Source organism: Oxyura jamaicensis, chromosome 12, assembly GCF_011077185.1.
Source record: "Oxyura jamaicensis isolate SHBP4307 breed ruddy duck chromosome 12, BPBGC_Ojam_1.0, whole genome shotgun sequence".
Taxonomy (NCBI): Eukaryota; Metazoa; Chordata; class Aves; order Anseriformes; family Anatidae; genus Oxyura; species Oxyura jamaicensis.
Window position 1 is genome coordinate 6,761,839 of NC_048904.1, and position 22,582 is coordinate 6,784,420.

The 22,582-nt window shown below is 59.0% G+C and overlaps 4 protein-coding genes across 7 annotated transcripts in view; 3 read left to right on the forward strand and 1 right to left on the reverse strand.

Moving 5' to 3' along the window:
- IP6K1 (inositol hexakisphosphate kinase 1) overlaps nucleotides 1-6,934 on the forward strand; it is a 35,262-nt gene extending 28,328 nt beyond the window's left edge. For all 4 annotated transcript variants that reach the window (XM_035337733.1, XM_035337735.1, XM_035337734.1 and 1 more), the window contains 4 exons: nucleotides 1,898-2,108; nucleotides 2,609-2,793; nucleotides 5,322-5,497; nucleotides 6,334-6,934. In XM_035337733.1, the coding sequence (XP_035193624.1) occupies nucleotides 1,898-2,108; nucleotides 2,609-2,793; nucleotides 5,322-5,497; nucleotides 6,334-6,843 (1,082 nt within the window). In that variant the 3' untranslated portion in view covers nucleotides 6,844-6,934. The remainder of the gene's footprint in view (nucleotides 1-1,897; nucleotides 2,109-2,608; nucleotides 2,794-5,321; nucleotides 5,498-6,333) is intronic.
- Nucleotides 6,935-8,184: 1,250 nt separating this feature from the next.
- Nucleotides 8,185-10,089, forward strand: GMPPB (GDP-mannose pyrophosphorylase B). The gene is made up of 7 exons (XM_035337637.1): nucleotides 8,185-8,447; nucleotides 8,543-8,591; nucleotides 8,693-8,994; nucleotides 9,070-9,148; nucleotides 9,247-9,374; nucleotides 9,544-9,726; nucleotides 9,896-10,089. The coding sequence occupies exons 1-7, from the start codon at nucleotides 8,238-8,240 to the stop codon at nucleotides 10,025-10,027; spliced, it is 1,083 nt and encodes a 360-aa protein (XP_035193528.1). The 5' UTR covers nucleotides 8,185-8,237; the 3' UTR covers nucleotides 10,028-10,089.
- A 90-nt stretch (nucleotides 10,090-10,179) lies between these two features.
- RNF123 (ring finger protein 123) overlaps nucleotides 10,180-22,582 on the reverse strand; it is a 47,635-nt gene continuing 35,232 nt past the window's right edge. Inside the window, exons 34-37 of the mRNA XM_035337634.1 lie at nucleotides 11,420-11,562; nucleotides 10,943-11,037; nucleotides 10,718-10,803; nucleotides 10,180-10,633 (exon numbers count right to left, since the gene is read on the reverse strand). Of these exons, the coding sequence (XP_035193525.1) occupies nucleotides 10,534-10,633; nucleotides 10,718-10,803; nucleotides 10,943-11,037; nucleotides 11,420-11,562 (424 nt within the window). The 3' untranslated portion in view covers nucleotides 10,180-10,533. The remainder of the gene's footprint in view (nucleotides 10,634-10,717; nucleotides 10,804-10,942; nucleotides 11,038-11,419; nucleotides 11,563-22,582) is intronic.
- AMIGO3 (adhesion molecule with Ig like domain 3) lies at nucleotides 13,403-15,825 on the forward strand. Its single transcript, XM_035337635.1, has one exon. The coding sequence runs from the start codon at nucleotides 13,411-13,413 to the stop codon at nucleotides 14,920-14,922; it is 1,512 nt and encodes a 503-aa protein (XP_035193526.1). The 5' UTR covers nucleotides 13,403-13,410; the 3' UTR covers nucleotides 14,923-15,825.

Below are 22,582 nucleotides of genomic sequence, written 5' to 3' on the forward strand. Positions count from 1 at the left end.
AGCTTTTTAGAAAGGTGGAAGTCTTTTTTTTTTGGCATGCTAGGCTTCATGTGCTCCTCCTCCTAGACAAACTAACGTGTTACGGTTGCAATCTGGTGCTTAAGGTTATGAATGTGTATCTAAAGTAATTTTACTAGCAAGTAATTGTCAGTTATTGCCTTGACCTTGAGCAAAAGAAGTTGGGTCATACACTGAGCCCTCGTGCATTCCAGTCTTATAATTTACTACTTCCTCATCCCAGCTCTTTTATGGACCCATATCAGAAACGCTTGCTGCTTCAGCAGCTTCCTTTCCCAGAGCTGAGGTGAAGCCTTGTCCCCAGCTGCTTTGAAGGAATGGAATTTTCCAGTGTCTGTGTCGTTGTAGGAGGTAGGCAGCTCACCTGTGCCTTTCAGGAGCTCGACAGGCTTTTGGCCGTGTGCTTGTACTCAGGACAGTCACGCTGGCTGGGAGCCTTCTGGGGGACTTGGTGTTCATGTTGCCTCTGCCTCTTTGTCTCTGTGTGGTGTCGGTAGGCCCGTGCTCCCCAGACAGCTGGGACCACCATCTGTTCAAGGTCTGGCCGTTTGATCTGGCTGCAGCCTGAAGGTCTCAAAGCAGTGTCAACTTACCTGCCTGTCTGTACGCAGAGAGCGAACAAAAGGTAGCCTCTCCAACAGGCCCTCCAGCCGCTCTGGGTCCATATGGTGCTCTGGTGACCCATCTGAACTTCCAGCTGAAACTTGTGGAGTTACTGGAATCGATGTGATATCAGGCTTTCCTTGGGAGATCAGTTTAAAACTGACGAAGCTGATAGCCCAGATAGAGGCCTGTCGTCTTGAAGTGCGATACTTCCTGGTTGCCTGAGGGCAGAGGGCAGGCACCATGGTATGGGATTTCATCTGAGGCTCTTGTGCAGTTTCCTGCTGGTCCTCGAAGTGACAATGTCGGGGATGATGTTCCTTGTCTGATCACTCATGATACTGTATAATTGCCCATTCACAGGGGCAGCTTGAGGAGCACGTCCAGGCAGCCAGAGCACTTGGAAGGGCATTTATGTAGTGACACACTGCAGTCCTGAACTGCTCTGAACTTGTGCTGAGCCTTCTTAGACTTGTTTCATCACTTTTGTGGTGAATCTTTGTGTTCAGCACACGTAGTATCTGATATTCCTGGCAGCTATTTGACGCTGGTGTCAAGAGAATGAAAGATTTTGTCATTGCAAGTTAGGAGATGTTGATCACCTCATTTTCAGGGCTGGAGGTATCCCTAAGATGATGTCAACACTAACCGAAAGTGCCAGGTGTTGTGCTTCATGGCTGGTCAGCTAGATATATTCAGAACTGGTGCCATGAAAGATCTGTATCTTTTCTTGGAGTATGGTGTTTTTCAGGAGTCTACAGAAGGTAAAATTGGACAGGACACACATGGATGGGTTTGCCTTCACCTGGCTGAGGTAGTGTACTTCCAGGACGTCCTGTTTTTACCACTAGGAAGCCCTGGGACCTCATTTATCGACATCCCTTGTTTTATTGAGTGCTGCAGGACTGAACAGAGGGGAACGACCAGACCCCCTCAGCCTTCCAGCTGCATTTCTGGTAGCACAGCTCAGTAGGGTGTGAGCACTCAGGGCTACGAGCCTCATGTGCACAGTTTTGGGTGGATAGCACAGCTGCTACCACTGTTGTGGACTGTTTGCTCCAGTAGTGATGCAGGACACTGTTTGGGAGGTTTTCTTCTCTGTGCTGTGTTAAAAGTATTTGGATTCTCCCCTTTGCCATCTTAAACCTCATTTAATTGCTCTGGATTTCTCTCGCTGCTCTGTGAGCTGTTTTCCTCTATGCTGTTGAACACATGGAAGCTAGCGATTGTGTATTCCTCCCTGAAAAACTGTGCTGATGTCGCTTCTTTCTGGCAGGTGTAGTGTCTGTCTGTTTTGAGGGAGACAGCGACGGCTACATCAATCTGGTAGCGTATCCTTACGTGGAGAACGAGGCTTTGGAGCAGGATGACATGCCAGAGAGGGACCAGCCACGACGCAAGCACTCGCGTCGAAGTCTTCACAGATCAAGCAGCGGCACTGAGCACAAGGAGGAAAAACCTGGCCTGGCCAGTGACAGCACTGAAAGGTAAAAGTTTTGAGGGTCTAGTCATGACGTGACAAGTGGAAAATGTCTTAACCCTTCAGCTTTGGTTATCCTTTTGTTCAGGGTGTCATACACTTCCATACAGTTGCTAGGTTGTCTTGCACTTACTATCCCAGCATACTGTGGCAGTGCAAACAGTCCTGACTTGTGCCCAGTTCAAGACAAGCTCATCCAAGTGAAGTGCTTCTGATGCAGGATGACCCTTGGAAGGTTAATTGGATGTGGAACCAAAAACCTGTGAAACAAATTCAAACACTCTTAAGTCCATCTGGTTATTAACCCAAGGTTAATGAGGATGGGTCCACATCCTGGGATGTTAGCAAGGATTTGCTGTGTAAGAAGCTGGTGGGTTTGGATAGTGTGAGGTGCGCAGAAGGAGAAGGAACAGGAGATGCTACTGCGCGAGGGAATTGCGTGACTGCTGTAAGTATCTGGAGAATATATGGATTCTAACAGGCTACCTTGTTCTGTCTTTATACCAGCAACATCCAGGAGACAAAGAGTCCCAGGGTGGACATGCACATCCACTCAGATGTTCCATTTCAGATGTTGGATGGGAACAGTGGTCTGAGCTCTGAAAAAATCAGCTATAATCCCTGGAGCCTGCGCTGTCATAAGCAGCAGCTGAGCCGCATGCGGTCAGAGTCCAAGGACCGAAAACTCTACAGTATCCTTTGGGAAGTGAACTGAGTGCGTCAGGTTGCTGCTGCTGTGCTGGCCGATGTGTTTGTGCTTGAGGCAGCTAGGCCTCGCTGGTGTCAGCATGACACTGATGCTCAGAAGCCATGTTTCTGGCCAGTTGCCATGTTTTCTTCCCTTTCTGGACCACCTTTTGAGTCAGTTTGTGTGTTCTTAACTAGACGGTTTTTCATGTCGGGCAAGGTCTGACAGCAGATTCAGGTCTAGGCTGTGCAGCAGTTCCTTGGGAAGGAGCTGTGATTGTCCTTGTCACCTTTCTTGAGTCTCTTCCAGTCCTACTGTATCCCTCTGGAGATGGTGACCAGAACTGCACATGGTACCGAAGATACTGGTGAACCAGAGAGTTCCACTGGCACGTAATGATGTTGTCTCCATTTCCTCATGATTTGTAACACATGTTCTTGTAAATGTTGCTTTGTTGCCCCAACATCTCATTCCTGACTGATAACAGTGGTCTCAAAACCCAGTGCTTCATACATTAAGCTAAAAGTCTTTTCCCTTTTATGTTTATCATCTTGCATGTTAACTCCAGAGAACTTTGTCTGCCAGTTTAGTGACCAAGTCGGTCTCCTAAGGTCTTTTGGGGATTTTTCATAACTGCTCCTCATCTTTGCAACCTCGAGTAACTTAGTATATGAGCAAATTTGCCATCCCATTCACTTTTCTGGATCACTTGTTGACTAGCGTAGATCCCCACACAAAGACCCTGCTAGTGGCTCGGGCTGTGAGACCAGTCAGGCATCCTGATGTTTTTCTTTTGTTTGCTGACGAGTTATCACCCTGTCAGCATCTTAGTCCTCAGCCTGCCGTTTAGCCTCTTTGAGACATCTTGTCAAATGTCTCCTGATACTCGTGCAGATTTCATTTGGTCTCATACTTTGTCTTTATTTCTCAAAGTTGCTGAAGAACCCCAGGATATTTTTGAGATGTTACTTTCACAAAAGGTGTGTCTGATCTTCCCTGATAAATTGTACTTATCCACATCTGCATCTGTTCTTCCGTACAGCATCCCGCTGAGCTGTGAGATAGGCTTCTGTCAGTTTGTAGTTCCTGTATCTCTGCAGCTCAGCATTGCAGTACCCTCCCTTTAGTCTCCTGGAACTAAGGCAGCTTTAAATGAGTTAATGCATCTTGTTTAATAAGGGAGGTAGCTGTGCCTTGTGACATCTAGGGCTTCTGGGTGAGACTGTTCTGGTGATCTGTTACTCTTCAGTTTTTGTTGGACGTGCAACCTCTTTGCACTTCAGTTTGAGACCATTCTTTGAAATTAGAATTTTGGCTTGGGAATTCCCAAAGCTCTTCCCTGTTAAACACAATAAAATATCAACGTTAATTTTTCTTTTGGGGGTCTCTCCTTTTTACTTTCACCCTGCCCCCCAGCTCCTTTCATGCTTTGACTATAAACCCTTCGGGCAGTCTGAGTAACTGCTTCACATGGCAGAAGAAGGTTAATTTCTGGGCCTTTGCAAATTGCTCTTTGTACTCCTTTTCAAACTTGCCAACTTGTGTTTTTGTTTCACCTGCTGGAGCTTGATTTTTGTTTTCCTTGCTTAGAAACAGCCTCACTTTTAATAGCTCTATTCTTCCACATTTTAACTGCGTAGGCTTCCTTTTCCAATTCTCAAACGTGTGCTTTGAGCCTCCAGCTTGTATTTTTGAATAGAGGCCACATCACTGGCAGAGAAGTAATTCTTTTTAGCTGTCCTATCTTTTTTTAACACACTTCCTTATTTTTATGAAGTTCCTCTTTCAAATCAAACGTGGCTGTTGATAGATTTTTCTAAATGTTAAACTTCCTTGCAAGTTTAATCTAGCTGTGCTCTCGTTGCCATTTTAGCGCAATGTGTTAAACCATGACCTACTCCTTAGGGCAGCCTTCAGAGTTGTTTTTCCCCTTTGGGACTCCTTCGCTCTGGTGGCTTGTTCTCAGCGTCGTGCCCTGCTGGAAGGCTTGCCCATTGTGTGTGGTGGTAACCGAAGGTTCCCGTTGCTGCTGTTTCCTGCCTTTGTAGCCTCTCCAGTTCTTCCCCCTGTATTGGTTAGTGCTGCTGTTCTGGGCAGGTTGGTAACAGCAGCACTGCGGATCTTTCTTGAGCCTCGAGTTCTTGGTCTGTGGGGATTGTGTTCTGTATCCGTGTGGTTAAATTGTAGATTGGTGTAGACCAAGCTCTCCCTTAACGTTTCACCAGTTCTTAGCATACTGTGACTTTTCTGACACTAGCATTCTGCTCCTTGGCTCCTCCTGCTGAGCCCAGTGTGCCTGTATGTGATCCCCTGCTTAGTGCTGGGCAGGCCACTTTCCAGGCTGACTTCTTCTACAGGGTGCCACTGCTTGGGTTTTGTCCTTTTTCTTCACCTTCCCAAACAGTTTGTTCTCTCTCTTCTTCAGTTCCTATTTGTTTGCCACCCAACCCTATCTCATGCTGTGTCCCTCTTCCTGGCTGCCCTGGGGAGCAGCATCTCTGACAGTTGAGCTCTCCTTGACGTCTCTCCCAGAGTTCCTCTTGCTGGAGAACGTGGTGCATCACTTCAAGTTTCCCTGTGTGCTTGATCTGAAGATGGGGACCAGACAGCATGGAGATGATGCCTCTGAGGAGAAGGCTGCTCGGCAGATGAAGAAGTGTGAGCAGAGCACTTCTGCCACCTTGGGTGTGCGAGTGTGTGGCATGCAGGTAGGAATCCCCAGGTCTGCAGCAGGTGCTGCACATCCTTTCCCCAGCTCCATTAGAGCTGCTACCTAGCTAGTGTTTTCTGCTGAGCGCTGAGTTAGCCTTCCTCTTCAGGTAGGTACACCAGAGTTTGTGGTATGAGCTTTTTGTTTTCATTTCTAGTCCTCGGACAGAGGATTCTTGCAAGGTGGCCTGCTTTATCCAGAGGTGTTCATGAAAAACATGGGGGTTTTCTAAAATAACTGTTCTTCTGGCTTGGTGTTAAGCTAGAATTGCAGTGCCTGGGGGAGATGTGTTGTTTCTGTCCTAGCATCATCTGACGTTTACTTCTGTACTGTACTGGGACTTAAAATTGTCTCTTGGTGCTACACCGTGAGTACAAGGATTTGCTGCTGGTGCTGTTGCACAACAGAGTTGATCTTTTTCCCCACCAGCAGAAGTATCTTGTAATCCAGATCTCTGCCCGCAGACTCTGAAGCAGTGAGGGCCCTGCATTAATCACATGCCACATCCTAATGGCAAGGACGTACATGGCTCCTGCTGCCAGGGGACTTGTCTGAGCTGCTTATTGAAAAACTTAGCTTTTTGAGCCTTGGGGTCTGTTGTGGCGTGCTGCTTTGGGGATGCTCACCTGTGGGTGTCATGGGACCAGTGCTTGGACACCCTGGTCATGCACACGTGAGCTGCTTCGGGATTCAGGGAGCTTGCAGAGCTGTTTGCTCGCTCCTGGGTGTGGTGATGGGGCTCCCTCTGCCCTGTCCATACGGGACAGCTTTGGGCTCTGTGTGTTGCCTTAGCCTGGCGTCCCCACTTGATGTGTATTTCCTTTGATGTTCTAGGTCTATCAGCTGAACACAGGGCATTACTTATGCAGGAATAAATACTATGGACGTGGTCTTTCCATCGAGGGCTTCCGCAATGCCATCTACCACTATCTCCACAACGGCGTAGAGCTGCGCAAGGACCTCTTTGAGCCTGTCCTCACCAAACTCCGAAGCTTGAAAGCGGTTTTGGAGAGACAGGCCTCCTACCGCTTCTACTCCAGCTCCCTTCTCATCATTTACGATGGGAAGGACAACAGGTCAGGGACATTTGTGGATATCCAGCCAGAGACGCGCCTGAAGCGAACGGACAGCTCCCTCCCAGAGAACCTTCAGGAGGGCGGCAGCACAGAGCCCGACTCTTCGACCCAGCCCAAGGTGGACGTGCGTATGATTGACTTTGCACATAGCACCTTCAAAGGCTTCCGTGATGACCCCACTGTGCATGATGGACCTGACATGGGTTATGTATTCGGGCTGGAGAGCCTCATCAACATCATGGAACAGATGCGTGAAGAAAACCAGTAGCCCTGGGCCACAGCCTCTTGTCCTGGTGACTGGAGCCGACAGGACCACCTCCTAGCACAGGAAAAAACAGACACCTCCCTTTTAAAAACAACTCTATTGCTCCCTTGTTTTTTAAATGTACTTGGATAGAAGAGCTGAGGGGAGGCAGGGTGGAAGTGCTGACCAGCTGGTTCTGACCACATTAGCTCTGCCTTCTGGAGGAGGTTCCAGAGATGCCTCCAGGGTGTTGGGTGGCCTGGTTCTTTGCTCCTTACGTGTGTGTACTGGAGGGAGGGCCTGGCCTTGGGGCAGAGAAAGCAGGGCAGCGCAGGGCTCTTGGGGGAGTTGGAGCTGGGGCTTGAGTAGCATCCTGTCTCGGGAGCCCCTGGAGGAGCCTATGTTTTGATATTCCCTTAGGTTATGTGGAAAGGGCGCTGGAGAAATGGCCAGCAGCAGCTGTGGAACTGATGGGGAGCAGCAGGCACGCTGCTCTGCACGCTAGCTCTGCCCTGGGGTTTGCCGATGGGCCTCTGCTTTCCATGCAGCCTTTTCCTTCTGTTTGGGCACTATGAATAACCAACCCAACTGTGGAAATAAAACGACCAACTGCAGCCCATGGCAGAGCTTGCTCGGGGTGAGGACACGCTGCACGGCTGGAGCTGTGCTTGAGCTTGGGGCTTGTTCATGCCAGCACTGGGACTGACCCCAGGGGCTCAGGGCTCTGCCTCCGCCCACTGACCAAGCCCCCCTCAGCTCGTGAGCTAGCACTAGTACCTGTAGCAGTTACTGTGACCCCAGCCCCGCAGCGGGTTTCTTTTGGACCATTTCATCCCTTCCTCTTGTGCATTGTTGGTCCCCCAGGCTGCAGGCAAGGCTCTTCCTGGGGCCAGGGCCTTCAGCCTGAGGCCGCCCTCTGGGGGGGCAGATGGGGGGGGCTGCCTGCTGGGGCTGCCTCCCGCCTCCTCTCCAGGGCTGGCAGCGGGGTGAGGAGCGCTGGCCCTCGCCGTCAGCTCCTGCCTGCATCAGCCTCGCCCCGGAGCCGCTCTGTCCTCAGATGAGCGCAGTGCTGGGCCGGGAGCCGCCCGGCTCCCCCCTGCCGGGGCTCCCCGTGGTGCGGGCAGTGCCGGCTGGTCCCGCACCGCCTCCCTCTGTGCTGCTCCCCCGTGTGCCCCCCTCGTTCAACGGCGTTTCTGCACCTGCCCGAGCGGCGCTGCCCGCTCCGTCCTCATGGCGGGGGGCGGGCCCGGGGGGCTCGGGGCGGGGGCAGGGGCGGGGCCGGTCCCGGGGCCGTGCGGGAGGCGCGGGGCCGGGGGGGCGGGGCCTGGCAGAGGCCCCGCCCCCTGGCGGGCGTGTTCCGGCCCGGCGGTGACGCGGCGGGGCGCGCGGCGCTGACGTGTCGCGGTGCGGGCGCGGGGATGCGGGCGCTGATCCTGGTGGGCGGCTTCGGGACGCGGCTGCGGCCGCTGACCCTGAGCCGGCCCAAGCCGCTGGTGGAGTTCTGCAACAAGGCGCTGCTGCTGCACCAGCTCGAGGCGCTGCGGCAGGCGGGCGTCAGCCACGTGGTGCTGGCCGTGAGCTACATGTCCGAGGCGCTGGAGGCCGCCATGCGCGAGCAGGAGCAGCGGGTAAGGGCGGGGGGGACCCCCCGGCACCTTCCCCGGCGCCCCGCACGCCCCCGCGGCGGGGCGGCCCGGCCCGGCCCTGACCGCTCTGCCCGCAGCTCGGCCTCCGCATCTCGCTGTCGCACGAGAAGGAGCCGCTGGGCACAGGTAGCGCCGGGCGGGGCCGGGGGGGCGGGCGGGGGGCGGCCGCGGGCGGGGGCCGCGGGCTGGGCTCGCCCCGCTCCGTGCCGCTGCTGACGGGCCGGCAGCGGGGCCGCTGGCGCTGGCGCGGGACCTGCTGGCCGAGGGCGGGGAGCCCTTCTTTGTGCTCAACAGCGACGTGATCTGCGAGTTCCCCTTCGCCGCCCTGGCCCGCTTCCACCGGCAGCACGGCGGGGAGGGCTCGCTGGTGGTGACCCGCGTGGAGGAGCCGGCCAAGTACGGCGTGGTGGTGTGCGAGGCCGACACGGGCCGCATCTGCCGCTTCGTGGAGAAGCCGCGCGTCTTCGTGTCCAACAAGATCAACGCCGGGCTCTACATCTTCAGCCCCGGCATCCTGCGGCGCATCCAGGTAGGGGCCGGGCTGCGGGCTGGGGGCTGGGGGCTAGGGGAGCCCCCCGCTGAGCCCCGTGCCCCGTCCCCGCAGCTGCGCCCCACCTCCATCGAGAAGGAGATCTTCCCGGCCATGGCGCAGGAGGGGCAGCTCTATGCCATGGAGCTGCAGGGTAAGGCCCTGCCCGGGCAGGGAGTGCCACCCACACCGTTGCCCCTGCCCGCGCCATTAACCCCCCCGGGGGCTGTCACCACAGCTCTGTCCCCGCAGGCTTCTGGATGGACATCGGGCAGCCAAAAGACTTCCTCACGGGCATGTGCATGTACCTGCAGGCGCTGCGGGCTCAGCACCCCGAGAAGCTGCACTCGGGGCCTGGTGTCGTAGGGAATGTGCTGGTGGTAAGTGCCGGCCCCCGGCACGCTTCACAGGCTCGCTCCGGCTTCCCGCTGCTGTCCTCGCTGTGGCCCTCAAGCTGTGCCCTCCTGTCCCCACGCCAGCTAAGCGTTGCAGGCCGTGCAGAGAGCTGTGGCTGCCTCGCAGCCCTGGTGCAGCCTTTCTTCCTTCCAGGACCCCAGCGCCAAGATCGGGGCAAACTGCGTCATCGGCCCCAACGTGACGATCGGGGCTGGCGTGGTGGTGGAGGACGGGGTGCGCATCAAGCGCTGCACAGTGCTGGAAGGGGCCCGCATCCGCTCCCACTCCTGGCTGGAGTCCTGCATTGTGGGCTGGAGCTGCTCCGTGGGGCAGTGGGTGAGGACGTGGGTGCTGCAGGGCCCTGGGGGGGGGTCAGGCATCTTGCCCTCCTGTCTCCTCCTGCCACCCCAGGCTGTGGCTGCAGGGCAGCTGGGGTGCGCCTGGGGGCAGGAGCATGGCACTGTGCCCTGAACCGGGCCAGGTGTGACTGGGCTCTCTGGGGCAGGTGCGCATGGAGAATGTGACAGTGCTGGGCGAGGATGTCATTGTCAACGACGAGCTCTACCTCAATGGGGCCAACGTGCTGCCGCACAAGTCCATCACCGAGTCTGTACCAGAGCCACGCATCATCATGTAGCAGCCCCCGGTGCGCCCTCCACTCTCGGCTCTGCCTGGATTAAATATTTATACTTCCACCTACCTCTGAGCATCATCTGCGTATAGCCCAAGCACTCAGGTTTCTTCCTAGAGCCAGCCTGGCTTCCCCTCCCCATGTCTCAAGGCACCACATAAGGAAGAATAATTTAATGCTGCATTTCATCAAGTCAGCCCCCAGCCAGGGGCAAAGTAACAGAGCCCAAACACACAGGGCCCAGGGCCCAGGCACCGCTCACCGCTTGCGAGGCTGCTGTGGTGACGAGGCCTCAGGCTCCCCTCCCTGAGAATGACCTGTAGGGCAGGAGAAGGGCGGGTGCTGGCCCCAGAGCCTGCCATCTGCACCCCCTCCCCGCCCCCCCGAGCCAGCCTCTCCCTGCAGAACCTGGCCCCATGCTGGGTCCTGGCCTGTCCCCGGGAGGGGGGCTCCTGAGGGAGAAGCCAGCGCGCAGTGCTCAGCTGGGGGAGCCCGAGGTGCGGGGCTGGGTGCTACGAGCTGGCGGGCTTGGTGAAGTCGTCCACGCCTGTGATGGTGGCCTTGCAGAAGAAGCAGTCCTTGTTGTTCATCAGGTGCTGGTTGATGCAGGCTCTGGGACAGGAGAAAAGTGTGAGCACCCTTTGCCCCCCCAATGGTGCTGGGAGCTGGGGGCATGGGCACGCAGGAGCTACTCACTTGCACGACTTGTGGGAGCAGGGCCTGAAGATGGCTGAGATGGGGTGTGCGTAGCAGATGGGGCAGAGGTCCTCCTCGCTGGTGGGCTGGGGAGGGGGCGAGCAGGCGGTTGGCGGTGGCAAAAGCCATGGCACCTCAGAGCTGCATGGCAGCTGTGCCGTGGCTGCACCCAAGCAGTCTGGCAACTGCCTTGTGGGGACAGGGACAGGGGCAGGGGAGACTCACCAGCGTGGTGGCAGCTGCCTGCTTGGACTCCTCACTCAGGTGGCTCAGCATCTTGTCCACCTTGGCCAGCTCCTCAGCACTGATGTACTCTGTGTCTGTAGGACCAAAAATGTGTGTTGGGGTGATGTGTGTATGAATCCCCCCCCTCTCCCCGCCCTGAGGCTGCTGGGTGATGCAGGGGGGATTGCGGCTGCCCTCAGGAAGCAACCAGGACAGGGCTCCTCATTGGGGACAGCAGCTGGGGGGTTGGGCACACTCCTGCTGCAAAATCAAACCTCCCTGGGCTCAGGCACTGACTCAGAGAATGCAGCCAAGGGTGCTGCAAGGGGACAAAACTGCCACCAAAAGCAGGCAACAACCTGGACATGTCAGGCTGGGGACAGCCCTGACCTGAGTGCCACTGCTGGGGCCGCACCATGGGGTCAGGGCACAGCCCACAGCCCAGCCCCAGCTCCCCAGCCCAGCATGGACACTCACATGTGTTCAGGGAGAAATGGCGCTTCTCGGTGGCCGGGGCAGCAGCCGCCAGGGCTGAGGGCTCGGTGTGGCCCAGCAGGTACTGGATGGAGCGCAGCTGGAAGCAGGGGTCTGCCAGCATCACTGCTGTCGCACGCTCAGCCCTGCAAAGGGACATCATAGTCAGGCTGTGCCCCCTCCCCATCCCGTCCCCACCAGCCTGGCCAAGCCCCTGGCTGTGTCCCCAGGCACAGCACAGCCAGCTGGGTGCTGCAGGAGGCACTAAGGGCGATTGCAGCAGTGAAGTGGGAGCCCCAGGGTGTCCCAGGCCTCAGGAGTCCCCAGCGCCTGTGCCCATGGGGACAGACCTGGGGCGCAGCTGGGCACACGCAGGGCCCCATGCTCCTAGCAGGGACAGCACGTTCAGAGGCAGCCGAAGGGCATCCATCCTCCTCCTCTGCCACCACCCTGCTCGGGTGGCCTCCGGGGATCGATACGGTACATTAGCACTTGCTGAGGCTGCAGCCCTCACACTCAGGTGCCTGGTGCATGCCTTGGGAGCTGGAGGGTGGCTGAAGCAGCCAGCATTAGCCTCACACAGCAAGGGTAAAAGGAGCGCAGGCCTTGGTGGTGCCGGGGCATCCCCTGCACCTTGGGGACTGCGCACTGCATCCCCAGGGCGAGTGGGTGCCCAGGCCGTGAGGCAGGAGGGAGCAGCCGTGGCCCTCCCTGGCCTCAAGCAGCAGTGGGGATAACCAGGACAGGGGAAGGACACAGAGCAGGATGCGCGTCCCCTCCAGCCATGGAGAGCAAGCAAGCCCCCAGCTCTGCTTGGGCACCTGCATCCTCAGGACCCATCCCCACGGTCCCATCCCTGGCTCTGGCCAGCCCCGCGAAGGGAAAAGCTGGGTGGAGCACTCACCTCGCCAGCTCTGACTGTCGCAGTCCGAGCCTGAGCTGGGGAGCAGGGGGTTAATGGCAGCGGCAGCAGCCAAATTAGCTTTTTGCTGCCCTAATGGAAACCAATTCCCCAGCCCCGCTCTCCGCTTCCCACTAAAGAGCCCAGGTGCTGGCTAATGACATTCCCCAGCGTCCTTCACCGGGTGGCCACCCCTGCAGGTGGCACCCCGTCCTCCGCGGAGACCCCCCCGAGCTCGGCGTGACCCCGGGGTGGGTTTGGGGAGGGGGGGGGCGAGCGAGGGGGTCCCCGCCGGCTTGCCCAGGGGCGGCTGCGACGAGAGCAGCGAGGGCCGGTGACCGCGAGCGGGCACGGAGCTGCGGGGGGGGGGGGGGGGGGGGGGGGCACACCACCGGCCGCGGGGGGGCGGGGCGGCCCCCCCCCCCCCCCCCCGCCCCCCCCCCCCGGCCGGGCGGGGCGGCGGCGGCCGAGGGTCGGCGGAGCGGCCCCGAGCCCCCCCCCGGGAGCCGCCGGCAGGGGAGGGAGGGATGCGCGCAGCCGCCCGGCCGCGGTCACCGGCGCCGCCGCCACTCCCCGCGCCGGGGCCAATGGGAGCCCGGCCGGCCCCGCGCCGCCAGCGCGTAAATAGCGAGCGGAGCGCGGCGGGCAGGGAGCCGCCGGCCGGGAGGCGCCGGGCGCCGCTCGGGGATGGAGCCGCGCGCGGGGAGGTGCCGCGGCGGCGGCGCTGGGCGGTGAGGATCTCGGCGCTGCGGGGACTGAGCGGCTCCGGGAAGCGGGCCCCGGTCCCCCCGGGTACCACCGAGCCCGCCCCCCCCCGGTGCCGGGGAGCCCCCGGGCAGCCCGAGCGCAGGTAACGCGGCGGCGCTGCCCGAGCCCCGGCGGCGCTGGGCGGGGGGGACGACGACGACGACGACGACGTTGCCCTTGAACTGTTCTCGAGCCCCGCGGCTGGAATCGGGGGGCTGCGAATGCTCGGCGGGGACCCCCCCCCGTGCCCACACGGCACGCGGCGGGGGCCGCGGCGCCTCGCCACCCGGATCGCCGCCGAGCCCGGCCGTGCCCCCCGCTCGCCCCGAGCACCCCGAGCGGCGCGATGGCCCGGCGGGTGCCCGCGGAGCCGCTCTGGCTGCTGCTGCTCCTCCAGCTGTGCGCCCACGGCCGCTTCGGCCGTGCCTCGCTGCTGCCCCGCAGCTGCCCCGCCGCCTGCATCTGCACCTCCGACCTGCTGAGCTGCAGCCGGCAGACGCTGCAACGCGTGCCCCGGGCGCTGCCGCCCACCGCCACCACGCTGGACCTGAGCCACAACGCCCTCACCCAGCTCCACGACCGCTGGCTGGCCGCCCTGCCGCACCTCGAGGCCCTCCACATGAGCCACAACCAGATCAGTTACCTCTCTCCGTGGGCTTTCCACAACGCCTCGTACCTGCGGCACCTGGACATGTCATCCAACCACCTGCACGCCGTGGAGACGCACTACTTCGAGGCGCTGGTGAGCTTGGAAGAGCTGCTGCTCTACAACAACCGCATCGCGCGAGTGGATGAAAACGCCTTCGCCAAGCTAAGCGGCCTGAGGAAAGTTTACCTGAGCTGGAACAACCTGACCACCTTCCCCTTCCGCTCAGTGCAGGGGCTGGGCAACTACAGCCTCCGCACGCTGGACCTGTCCTCCAACAGCCTGAGCAGCATCCCCGTGGAGGAGCTGGCAGCTCTGCCCGAGAACATTGGCAACGGCTTGTACCTGCACAACAACCCCGTGAGGTGCAGCTGCCCGCTCTACCTGATGCTCCAGCGGTGGAAGCAGCGAGGCTTCAGCTCTGTGAAGGATTTCTTCGAGGAGCACACCTGCAAGGTGTCTGACACCGTGCCCCGCTCGCTGATCAAGTTCCTCAAGTACAGCCACATGTTCGAGAACTGCTCGGCCGGCCCCGAGGACATGCACCCCGTGCCCTTCCCGGTGACCGTGGGCCAGGCCCTCCTGCTCACCTGCAACACCAGCCTGCCCGACGTGCTCACCACCTACATGTGGATCTCGCCTCACCACGAGCCCATCAAACACCCGGGGAACAGCAACCGCTCCGTGGAGGTGTACCGCAACGGCAGCCTGAAGATCGCAGCAGCCAAGCCCTGGCACTCGGGGGTCTACGTGTGCTTGGCCATCAGCAGCCCCCGCAATTTCAGCAGGATGTGTGAGGTCAACGTGACAGTCCACTACCCCAAGCCAGACGGGGAGACCTTCAGCACTGGCCTCACAACACTGCTGGGGTGCATAGTGAGCCTGTTGCTCGTGCTCATTTACTTGTATCTCACGCCCTGCCGCTGCCTGCCGTGCTGCAAGAAGCCGGCCCCTCTCAGCCCCCCGCAGGAGTGCAGCGCCCAGTCCTCCATCCTCAGCACCACGCCGCCCGCCACGGACGGGACGAGCCGCAAGGCCAGCGCCAACAAGCACGTGGTCTTCCTCGAGCCCATCCGGGAGGCGCAGAACGGCAAGGTCCGCCTGGCCCTCGGCGAGGATTTCCCCGACCCCAAGCACCCCAAGGTCCTGCAGCTCAAGTCGGACTCGGAGTCCATCAGCTCCGTCTTTTCGGACACCCCGATCGTGTCGTAGCAGGGCAGGGCTAGGAGGAGGCTGTTCCTCCCCAAGAGCTGTTTTCCTCCATCGCTGCTCAAAGCAGGATCATCGGGCACCCCAGGTTCCCAGCTTGACTGCGCCCCGCGAGGGTGACCGGCATCACCCGTGACCGCTTCAGCCACGAGCCCCTCGTGCCCACCAGCACCCAGCAGGAGCTCCTCGCGTAAGCCACCGGCAACGGCCTCTTTAGCACAAGGGTAACGCTAACGAACCCAGCACGCCCGAGAAACCCCCGCTTTGTCCTGGCAGCCAAACTCCCTGGCAGCAACGCAGGGGCTGGATTTTCTGCCGCGGCCGTGGGAACACGAGGCCCAGCCCAGTGCCGCTGCCCTGGGCACCCTCGGCACTGTCCCTGGGGGGCAGCGCCACCGTCCTCTCCCCGCCCGTGCCAGTCCCCATCTGTGTGCCATGGTCTGGAGCAGGGGCAGTGTGTCCCTGTGGCAAGCCCCCCCCCCGACACCGCCGGGCCTGTGCACGCACCCATCAGCCGGGGGGGCTGGGATGTGCCCCCTTCCCTAAGGCAGCTGTGCAGGGAGGAGGGGGCTCAGCTCCCAATGAGACACGAGCTGAGCAAACAGCGCAAGCTTTTGCTTCTTAACACTCACGAGAAGCTGTAAATAGTAAGGACAGGCACGCACGAGGTGACGTGATGCAGCGCCCCGACCCGCATTGCTCAGAGCTCCCCATGCCACCAAGGACGATGAGGTCTCATGCACCACCCGCCCTGCTCCGTTTCTCCTTGAGACGGACAAAAGCGCTGCTCAAGCACAGCAAATAGCAGTAATCTAATAAGCCTATCGATAAATGTGAGTAATCTCCTCTCTTGGGTCATAATTCTCTAGTTACATTTGAATAAAAATGCCTATTTTTTTAAGCTCACTCCGGGCTGAGTGTCTCCTTGCCCTTGCAGGGGGTCGGCGGGAGCTGCTGTCCCCCTCGCTGGGGTCTGAGGGGGCCCCTGCGGTTTGCAGCGGGCTGGCAGCCTGCCACGCCACCGGGCTTGTTCGGTGAGGGGCTTAAATGTTCTGGGACAGAGCCAGCCGCCGGGGCTGCACAGAGGTGCCCCTCTGCTCGGTGACGCTGGGGAGGTGGGGAGGGAGCGGCACCAAGTGCCACAAAGGCACGCAAGGGACAAGCGGGACTGAAACATGCAGGGAGCGGCACCATCAGGAGAGCAGCTCGGGGGGAGGCTGGCCCTGTCCTGGGCTGAGTCCTGATCCCCTCCGTGCGTGCAGGTGCCCACGGGGCCAGGCAGAGCCCCGCCGCTTTCCCCTGTGCCTCTGCCCTCGCCACAACCCTCGAAGCCCCTGCTGCAGCCCCCATCTCCCCTTGGCTGCTTCCATCTCTGCTGAGGCCACCCCCTCCCAGTTTCTCCCCCCTCCCTCTGGGACTGGGGGACCACAGCTGGACGTGGCGGGGAAGCAGGGGGACAGCAGTGCCCCTCCATGTGCCAGCCACCACCAGCCCTCGGCAGCCAGGAGGAGAGCACCAGCTGTCACCAGTCCTCCAACTTTTTCAGCAATCAAACAAACAGCTTTTTTTTTTTTTTTTCCCAGAAAAAAAAGCCAACTGTGCCCTAAGAGCTCACCAGAAGCTCCCCACCTCTGCGAGGATGGGGAGGATTTGGGAGAGCAGCTATCCTGAGAGGGCCGCAGCGTGGCTGGCCGCCCGACACCGACCTGGCGCGGCTGCATGTGCTACGTGCCCAGCTGCTGCGAGCCCCCGCGGCTGCTGCTCTGCACGAGGGACGGGGAGGGACGGGCGCCGCCAGCCCATGCCCTCGCTCCCCGCGCCTGCCCTGTCGCCTCCTGTTAGCACAGAGCCACTGACGAGCCTGGGACGCCGAGGCGGTTGTGCCGGGATGCTGCCGGGGCTGGCGAGGTGCTTCAGCGCCGGGTGGGTGGGTAAGCGGCGCCTTGTCCCTTGGGGACAGAGACAAGGTGATGCCACAGCCTGGCTTTGTTCCGAGGCAGGGATGCCACCGAGGAGGAGCTGGATTTGCCCCCTCCTCAGTTTCTGGGATGGGCTCTTTATTTGGGAAGCTTAATCTGCTTTTGCTTTGTGCAAAACCATGCACTGCCGAGGGATTCAAGGTCTGCTGCAGAAAAGCAGCACTGCTGATGCTTCTCCTGCCGTTGTTGCCTCAGCGTCTGGAAAAACCATCCTAGAGAGGTGCTACAATGAGGGGGTGCGCTCCCTCACCCTGGCAGGGCTCCTGGGAACCTCTGAAAAGCAGTACTGAGAAAGAGACGCGAGACAGTCCAACCTGCCCAGAGCACAGCTCCCACCGGGACGGTGCCAGCCCCCGCGGGGCAGCACAGCGCGCTCATGAGCTGCGGCTCAGCCCCCTGAAAGGCAAGGGGGAGCGCTGGGTGAGTCCGGCACCTTCGTGAGACCTTCTGTTGCCATCCTTGTGGGCTTTGTCACAGAGCTCCCCACTCCCTTGTGCTACCACCAGCAGGCACCGGTGCTCCTGCAAACTTGCACCCTCAGCTGAGCTAACGCTCAGGGAAAGCCCAGGCTCACGGGAGTGTCAGGAAAGCTCCCAAGGGCCTGTCCCAAGCTACAGCAGCCAAGAGAAGCTGAGGAGAGCTCATCTAGGCCGGCTGCAGTTGATCTCGCCCTGCAGGAGGGCTGAGCCCCACTGTGCCAGGACAGCACAGCCACGGCTCGTATCAGCGCCGCTCCCAAGGGCTCCGCTCCTGGGAAAAATCCTACTGCTGGGTCACACTTCGGTGATGCCTGGGAAGGAGCAAGGAAGGCTGAACTGTCAGAGCAGTTCATTAAGCAGCTTGAAAGGCAAATCTCAGCAAGGACAAACATAGCTACGAGCACGGCCTCCCTGACAGGTGGGAGTTGGAAACGTACTGGCCATTCCCCGAGGAATTCCCCGTCCTCTCCCGGCAGCCCTCTGCAACACTACAGCTCTGGCTCGCTGCCAGCCGCTGGCCTCTTGTGCCTTGACTCTGAGAGGTGAAGGAATGGGGCTGCACAAAGCACCCCTCCTCCCCGGCACCTGCGTCCATGGGAACGAAGGAGCAAGCTCCAGCACCGTCTCCCCTGGCACTTCCCAGCTCAGCACCTCAGGCAGTTCCCTCCCATCCTCCTGCCACCAGGGCTGGCCACAGGATCTGCAGAGCTGGAGCCGGAGCCTTTCCTGGCGACGCTGATGGTTTTCCAGAGAGATGCAGGCAGCAAAGCCTGGTGCACGACAGCACGATGCCTGTGCCCGCCAGCCCTGGGGGGCTGGGGTTGATCGCAGCCTTTGCGTCCTGCTGCCTGGGACATGGTTTGTGGAGCTGGCAGCTTGTAAAAGCAGCACGATTCCCAGCCTCCTTCTCCAGCCGTGGAACCGAGGTGTGACCTAGTCCCGCTGCTGTGCTCCGGCTCCTGCTCACCCCGGCATGCTACACCCAGCAAGACCTGAGTACCGCTCCTGAGTTTTTAGGGCAAGGTAGCAAGGGCTCCTGTAGCCTGAGGGATGGGAGAAATGTCTCCTCCTGCCCCTCACTTCCACTGCAACCCAGGCATCATCAAAAGTGTTGAAGGAGCATGAGCACAAAGTGGTCAGTAACTACCGGGCTGCCACGTGCAGAGGGGAGCAGCCTCTTGGGTACCCCGATATCTGAGCAGGTGGCCAGGCTGCGTTTAGGAACCTGCAGTCTGGGATCTTCTGTGTCTTTTTTAATGAGGGCAACCCAAAAGCCATCTAGAAATTGCACAAAGCCTTCTTAACCTACCTCCACCATGTGACCTCATGCCTGCTCACCTTCTCCCCCACCGAGGTGTGAGATCTGCCATGGGAACCTCTCTGTCTCCTTCCTGCCTGTCCGGCCCTCTGCACCCACCTGCCTGCTGCAAAGGAGAAGCAGCAGCCATCCAGCCTGAATTAGCCCAATACCAGTGCCACACGCCCTGGCAGCTCCCACTGGCTTGTGCCCAGCATCCCCACGTCACAGCACGGTCACTTCTGGTCCAGGATCCCCGTCCTGCGCTCCACTGGCAGGCACAGCCGTCCTCCTAGTGCCCACAGTGCTCTTCCCTCTGTCCTCTCCAGCTTTTGGGTGGCAGTCCCTGGGAGATGCACCTTGAAGGCAGCTTCTTTAGGAGCTGTGCTGCAGACGAGTTCGCTGACTCCTTGCCCATGTCCCAGCCCTGCAAGCCACGAGCCCTGACCCCACTGAGTGCGTCCCCCTCACCAGGGCCCAGCAGCCAAACCTTCGGGCCTCGCCCCGCTTCCCATATCGCTCGCTCTCACCAGGATCATTACCCACGCTCTGGCCAACACTGCTCCATTAGCTCGCTCCAAAGGCGGCTTAATAGAAAATCTGCTCAATTATTTAGCAGACAAACAGGGGCGATGATACTGGCTGAAGGCAGCCAGGGTCTCTGGCGTGGGCTCAGCGATTCAGACCAGCTCCTGGCTCTGCCTGCCAGATCCTCCTTTCCCTCTCCTCCCCGTGAGAACAAGGCACGGTCACCGGGGGCCGGCGAAACAGGGAGCAGCAGGCGTCCCTGCATCAGCCCCCGCGCCTGCCCCTGGGCCAGGACGCCACGGTCAGACGTGGGCGATGTGTGCCTGGGAGGAGGCAGCGTGGCAGAGAGCAGCACGGAGGCCCGAGCAGCCCTGCAGCAGCCCTGCAGCAGCCTCGCAGAGGCCCAAGCTGTCTCGAACCAAGGAGCTGTTGCCTGTTTAGGAGCCAGCCAGGCTGCGCCGCGCTCTCCTGCTGAAGAGGCTGAGCGCCCTCCCTGCTAGCGCTCGAGGGCAGGCAGCTGCTTTGCTGGGAAACATGGGGCTATCAGCACGTTCCTGTCATGGGAACTAGAAGACCCTCTGCCAACAGACCCTGGCTGGAGCTAGCAGCCTCGCAGGCTGTGCCCTGCACTAACGTTCCTCTGCCCCCGTTCATGAGACTCATTAAAGCCCGTGGCTGAGCCAAGCCATGAAATCCTCAGGCTCCGCTCCTGGCTAAGCCATCTGCTCTCTAAGGATGCTCTGCTATCAGTGAAAGGTTTCCCTCTCCACCCTCCAGCCCCAGCAAGCATTTGGGAGCTGTGGCAGCCGACCCCTGGAGGCTTGATGGAGATGGGTGCCCACGGATGGGGCAGGTGCTGAAGTTTTGGCTCCCCACGAGCTGTCGGACCTGACGAAGGACGCATTTCTTCCCTCCCAAAAGCCCAGCCCGCTCTATCCACAGACTAACTAACACATGCCATGTATCAATTGTCTCATCACATCCCAGCCTGGGCAATGTTCCCTACCCTTGTGCTTAATGGCTCTTTTTGTGCCAGGAGTCCGTAATAGGAGGACTTGATGCCTGGCTGAGCGTCCTGTGCTGGGCAAGGAGCAGCTGAGGCATCAGACTGCATCCTGATAACACGGCTGGATGAGTCTGCATTTGGAGGGGGGCAGGCTGGCACCAGGCAGGGCCCCAGCTCTCATTACTCCTGCCCTTCCCCTGCTCCACTCCCAGAGGAATCTGTGCTCGCTGACCCAGGACAAAGCCTCCAGCCAAGTGCCTGGTGCAGGGTCAGCTTGCTTCCACAGCTGGGTTAGAGGCAACCAGAAAAACCACACAAAGCCAAGGAAGTCATTTGAGATACTGTTCCTTGTCCTCATCCTCTAGGGCACAGCCTCCCTGCAACGAACCAGTCAGGTTAACAGCTGGTGTCTTAGGTAATTCCCAAAGAGAAGTTCCTCTAAGCAAATTCACATCGTATAATCGCTCTGTTAATGATTTCTGGAAACCTGGGAGTTGCCAAATGGGACCTGGAAGAGATTTCTACCGGCTTCTAGTTCTGCCCAGGCAGAGTGCTTCTGCAGGAGGAGAAATGCCCATCCTGTTATTCTGCTCGCTACACCGAGAGGAACAGAAAAAGGAAAAAGGAGCAATGTCTCCTCTTGACTTCATGTAAAACGGGCCTCATCTGCAGCGCCCAGTTACCCCTGGGATCCTTTACGTGACTTCCTGCAGCAATGTGACCCGTGGCCATCACCTCCCGTTTTCCCCTCACCGTGTCACCCTGCCTGTGGTTACCCAGAGCTCTGCCACCAGGCTGCCCGGCCCCTCTCTTTGGTAGCGATGGGGGTCTCCAAGCTGCTCAGCCTTGGTACTTCTACGTCTCGACTGACCTGAACGGCCTCCCTGCCATGTTTGCCTCCTTTTACAGATCAGTGGCAGATCAAACCTCAGATTTAGTGCTGGGCTTTGCAAAATCACACAGAAGCATTTTGTTTTATAGATTTTCTTTTTCCTAGGCCTCCTCCTGTCTCATCTCGTGTTTCTCCTGCTCAGCCAGGCCCAAAGTAAGGCCGTGTTACTCTGCCTGCATCATCCCGCTACTTCTCATTTATTTCTGCTTTCCAGTGCCCACGGAGGTGACTGCAAAACCCTTGGTGATCAGCCAGAGGTTTGCCACTTCCCAGCTGCACAGCAGGATACAGCATCTCTGGTTTGTCACCATGCAGCCAGCCACTGTCCAGCCCCTGTGGACACTGTTAGCACGCAGGGGACAGTGGCACTTGGCAGCGTCCAGCCCCTGTGTCACCAGCTTCCCAGCACGATTGGCTTTTCAGGTAAGGGAGACACAACCTGGAAGATTTTTGTTTCCCCAGGACTCCCTGCAGGCTGGGAAGGATGCGATCTTCATCCCACTGCCGTCTTCTCAGTGCTTTTTAGAGTCTGCTGAACTGAAGACCAGGGCAACAACTTTTATCCCGGTCATCTGGCCTGGGACAGATGTTCAAGGAGGTCCAGGGAAGGATTTCTTGTCCTGCCTGGCATACAGGGAGCTGCTTTATCACATCTCCTCCTTCCTTCCAGGAAGAAGTAACTGGTTGTGGCACCAGATTTGTGACATTTGCCTTTTCCATGCAGCAGGATTCTGAGGGAGAGCAAAATACACCCACACCCCCCGTCCAGCAAGGCCACCGATCAGTGACCTTGTGCTAAGCACTTGGCACTGTCATCCTTGGGGCTGTGTGACTGGTGCAGCAGCCACGGGAGGCAGGGTATAATTAGATGTATTTGTGTACATCTTTGAGTCCTTGAGAGAAGAAGCTGAAAGACTGGCTGCGGGGCTGAGCCGCTCAGCCAGATGGGGCTCTGCTCTCTGCAAAGCCAGAAACTATCCTGCTCTCCCAGTGTGAAAACAAGCCGAATGCACAGCACAGACCAAGAGCCCCTTCTCCTACAGCATCCTACAGAGCACGGCGGCAGGGCAACTCTGGGAGAGAGCAAAGACAGGGCTGCAGAGTCTATCAGCATGAGCTTTTTTTCAGGGCTCAGTGCAAGCATGAACAGTACGCGGGCACACATAAACCAGCCGTCTGAGCTGAGCCGTGGCTTCCCTGAGAACATTTTCAGCGAGGATGTGTGGAAGCTGTCCTGCTCCCAACCACACGACAAGGCCATTGGTGTGCTGAACACAGAGATGCCGTTTGATAAGGAAAAGTTTCCCTAAAATAGGGTTGCAGACAGTGACCCCACCCTGCTGGAAGTACAATATCCTGAGAAACCACCTCAGTTACAGAGCAGGGGTTTAAAACACAATGGCTTCTGCCCGCTCCAAGCACATGTTCCTCTCCTCACCACGCACATATATTGCTCCTGCGACGTCGCCCATGACACAGACT